The 3,895-nt window shown below is 42.8% G+C and overlaps 1 protein-coding gene across 3 annotated transcripts in view; it reads right to left on the bottom strand.

The window, feature by feature from the left end:
• Positions 1 to 13: 13 nt before the first annotated feature.
• The window catches only part of SLC12A1 (solute carrier family 12 member 1), a 93,713-nt gene continuing 89,831 nt past the window's right edge, over positions 14 to 3,895 (bottom strand). For all 3 annotated transcript variants that reach the window (XM_025884017.2, XM_073876959.1, XM_025884018.2), the window contains exons 26-27: positions 1,389 to 1,456; positions 14 to 404 (exon numbers count right to left, since the gene is read on the bottom strand). In XM_025884017.2, coding sequence (XP_025739802.1) covers positions 269 to 404; positions 1,389 to 1,456 — 204 coding nt within the window. In that variant the 3' untranslated portion in view covers positions 14 to 268. The remainder of the gene's footprint in view (positions 405 to 1,388; positions 1,457 to 3,895) is intronic.

The raw sequence follows: 3,895 nt of genomic DNA, 5'->3' as shown, positions 1-3,895 counted from the left end.
GCCAGCATGGTTTCCTTAATTTCCTTGTCTATCACAACAACAGCAACATTAAAGATGTTTTTCTAGGGGTGGCATTGTCTTAAGCTGATAGAAAAAAAAATAGCCCCCAAAACTAATAAAAAAAAATAATGACATAGTTTATATGGAATCCTATATGATTGTCTCAGAGGTTTGCATATCCATAGATCAGATTTACAACATAAAGCACTAGGACATATTTCTTAATTATTCATACATTAAGTTAAGATGTGTTCTAATCTTTCATGTATTAAGAGTAAAACGTCAGGACATTTTTGTGGTTTCCTCTAACTAGTAAAACAGGAGGGAGGTTCTTCGTGAGGATTTCCAACCAAGCCATGTACAACCAATCTGATATAGATCCTTTCCTTGCCACTGGAAGGCTCCTGACAGTATGGAAGAAAAATTTTAGAAGTGACAATTACTACAGGCAGTAACATCAATAGTCATCTGAGCTATTTAATAATCAGGGGCCTGAAACTTTTGTAACCCTCCCCCAAACATGAAAGCACCGAAATTATTTTGAATATAGATATTAAACTGATGTATTTCTCAGATAAGACAAATTATCTGTAGCCAGAAAAAGAGGCTTAGGCATTGTAGAGCAGCAACAAAAAAGAACTATAAATTTTCACTCCTCTTTAAAAGGAAACTTGATCAACCAATATACTCCTTTTTTGATGTTAATGATTTTCCCTATAGTTTAAAGCTCTTATATTTGGCAGAAACCTCAGAAAACAGGTAGGTGAAAACTCCTACCCAATTCGGGAGACTGTTCTAGGTCTCAGGTGGGTAATCCTCCAGTGTAGACCTTGAAGACATATTACTCTTCATATATAGGAATCAGGTTATGAGGTATAAATGTGAAATAATTGTTTTTCATGTTTAGCTCTCAATCCTTAAGTAAACATTCCTATTTCCAACATGTACACCTCTAACATTTGTGGGGTGAAGGGCAAGAGTAGAAATGGAAGAATGCCCTCCCTTTTTCTCCTACCTTGGCCTCCTTTAACATAGCAAGGAGCCTCCTGAACATGCTGTGGACTCTCTCCCTCAGGAGCACTACGCAGGGAAGGAGCCCATGAGCCTCAGTGGCTGATTTGAGGCTTGTTAGGCAGGGGGTTCCAGGGGCAGGTTCCTGGAGCATGGTCTGAAAGAGGGGAGCCAAGGTTCTACGGGTGGGGCACGCCAGACAGAAAGTCCAAGTGGCAGGGTCCCAGGGTGGCATTTATTTTCCTTCACTGTCAAAAATCCTACATGTTCCAATTTTTTAAAACTTTCCACATGAATAGTCATGACTTTTTAAGTCGATTAACCCATTTACCTAAGATTCCTCTGTAACATCCTTAAAAGTCTGCAGGGATACTTACAGGACAATGAGGTTAGCAGCTCTCGAGTGCTCCTGTAAGAGTTCATTCAGTCGAACTTGGCGGTAACTCTGTGGACAACATTGATTTTGTTGAGGGCAGTTCTACCAGAATTAGGAATGAGAATCTATCTCCTTACCTCAAATTATGGAGAAGTAGAAAAACCTCACTTAAAAAAATTACAATTAGGGGGTGGAGCAAGATGGCGGAGGAGTAGGAGACCTAGATTTCGTCTGGTCTCAGGAATTCAGCTGAATAGGCATCAAACCATTCTGAACACCTATGAACTCAACAGGAGATCGAAGAAGAGAGTAGCAACAACTCTCTGAACAGAGAAGCAGCCACTTACTGGAAGGTAGGACGTGCGGAGAAGTGAATCCGAGGCGATATTCGGGAGGATAGACGGCGGGGCGGGGGGGGCCTCCGTCGGCCGCTTCTGGCAAGTGATAGAGCCGCGGAGCACAAAATCGGACCTGTTAGAAGTTGGCTCCGCTGAGGGATGTCACTCCAGTGGCTAAGCGGGAGGTGGAAACCTCGTGGGACAGTGTGGACTCAGGACCCTCGGGGTCACAGAAAGACCGGGGGTGCCTGAGTGCGGCAGAGCTCCCAGGTATCGGAGCGGGGAAGCCGGCTGCAGAGACGGAGCCGAGACGCGGGCTCGCAGCTCGGGGTTGCCATAAACTGTGATCCGCGGCCCATTTGGGCCACTGCACCTCCAGCAGGGACCCAACAAGCAGCAGAGCTGGGGAGACTCCCCACCCTCCCCCGGGAGGAGCGGCACGGAAGTTCACAGCAGGGATCTGCTGGGTTTGGAGACTCCACACGAGTCGGGTGCCAGAGATAGAAACGCTCGGTCACAGGCCGGGTGAGTGCGGAGTGCGGCCGGAGACTGGGGAGACGGGAGTGATTGACTGCTTTTCTCTGGGGGCGCACTGAGGAGTGGGGCCCCGAGTTCTCAGCTCCTCCGGGCAGAGAGTGGGAGGCCACCATTTTCACCCCGGTCCTCCAAAGCTGTACTGAGAGCTTGCAGGGAACAAAAGCTCCTGAGAGCAAACCCGAGCAGCTTGCTTAGCCTGGACCGACAAGGGCGGGGCAATTCTGCCTCCAGCAAAGACATTTGGGAACCACGGCAACAGGCCCCTCCCCCAGAAGATCAGCAGGAACAGCCAGCAAGCCAAGACCAAGTTTACTGATCAAGGAGAACGGGAGAACTCCAGCGCTAGGGGAATACTGAACATAGAATTCATGGCTTTTTTACCATGATTCATTAGTTTTTCAGAGTTAATTTTTTTAACTGTTTTTTGTTTTTTTTTTTGAATTTTTCTTTTTCCCTTTTTCAACCAACTTCTTATCAATCCCTTTTTTTAAAAAACATTTTTTATTTTTCATTTTATTTTATCCATTCATAGTAGTTACCCTTATTTTTGGCATATATATATGTTCTTCTCTCCTTAAAATTTTGATATACAGTTTCTTCTAACAGATCAAAATATACCCTAAATCACTAGTGTATGGCTTTGTTCTAGTCTCCTGCCTGATCACAGTCTCTCCCATTTTTTTTTCTTTTCTTTTTTCTTTTTTTAAATCTTCTTCTTTCTTCCTTCAAACAACTTATCAATTCCGTTTATAAGTTTTTTAAGTTTCAGCTTTACAGTCATCTTCCATCCCTTCATTGTATCAACCCTTATTTTGTACATATATAAGTCTTTCTTCCTTTAAAATTTTAGGAGGCACTTTCTTCTAACAGACCAAAATACACCCCAAATCTAGTGTGTGGCACTGATGTATGCACTAGCCTGAACATATTTGATCATATTCTGTTTTTTTTTGTTTTGTTCTGTTTTTGTTTGTTTTTATCTTTTTTTTCCTCTTTCTTTTTTCTTTCTTTCCCTTTCTTTTCCCCTGGTTTCAGGTCTTTTCTGATTTGTATAGAGTATATTTGCTGGGGACGTTGTTAACCTGTTAGCATTTTGTTCTCTCATTTATCTGTTCTCCTCTGGACAAAATGACAAGACGAAAAAAATCACCTCAGCAAAAAGAACAAGAAGTAGTACCGTCTGCCAGGGACCTACTCAATACTGACATTAGTACGATGTCGGACCTAGAGTTCAGAATCATGACTTTAAAGATACTAGCTGGGCTTGAAAAAAGCGTGGAAGTTATTAGAGAAACCCTTTCTGGAGAAATAAAAGAACTAAAATCTAACCAAATCGAAATCAAAAAGGCTATTGATGAGGTGCAATCAAAAATGGGGGCACTAACTGCTAGGATAAATGAGGCAGAAGAGAGAATCAGCGATATAGAAGACCAAATGATGGAAAATAAAGAGGCTGAGAAAAAGAGAGATAAACAACGACAGGATCACGAGGGCAGAATTCGACAGCTAAGCGATACGATAAGATGAAACAACATTAGAATAATTGGGATTCCAGAAGAAGAAGAAAGACAGAGAGGGGCAGAAGGTATATTGGAGCAAATTATAGCAGAGAACTTCCCTAATGTGGGGAAGG

The sequence above is a fragment of the Callorhinus ursinus genome, unplaced genomic scaffold (genome assembly GCF_003265705.2).
Source record: "Callorhinus ursinus isolate GAN/ISIS: 27379988/994484 unplaced genomic scaffold, GSC_fseal_2.0 scaffold25, whole genome shotgun sequence".
Taxonomy (NCBI): domain Eukaryota; kingdom Metazoa; phylum Chordata; class Mammalia; order Carnivora; family Otariidae; genus Callorhinus; species Callorhinus ursinus.
Note: the sequence above shows the minus strand (reverse complement) of the source record. Positions and strands in the feature narration are given on the sequence as shown.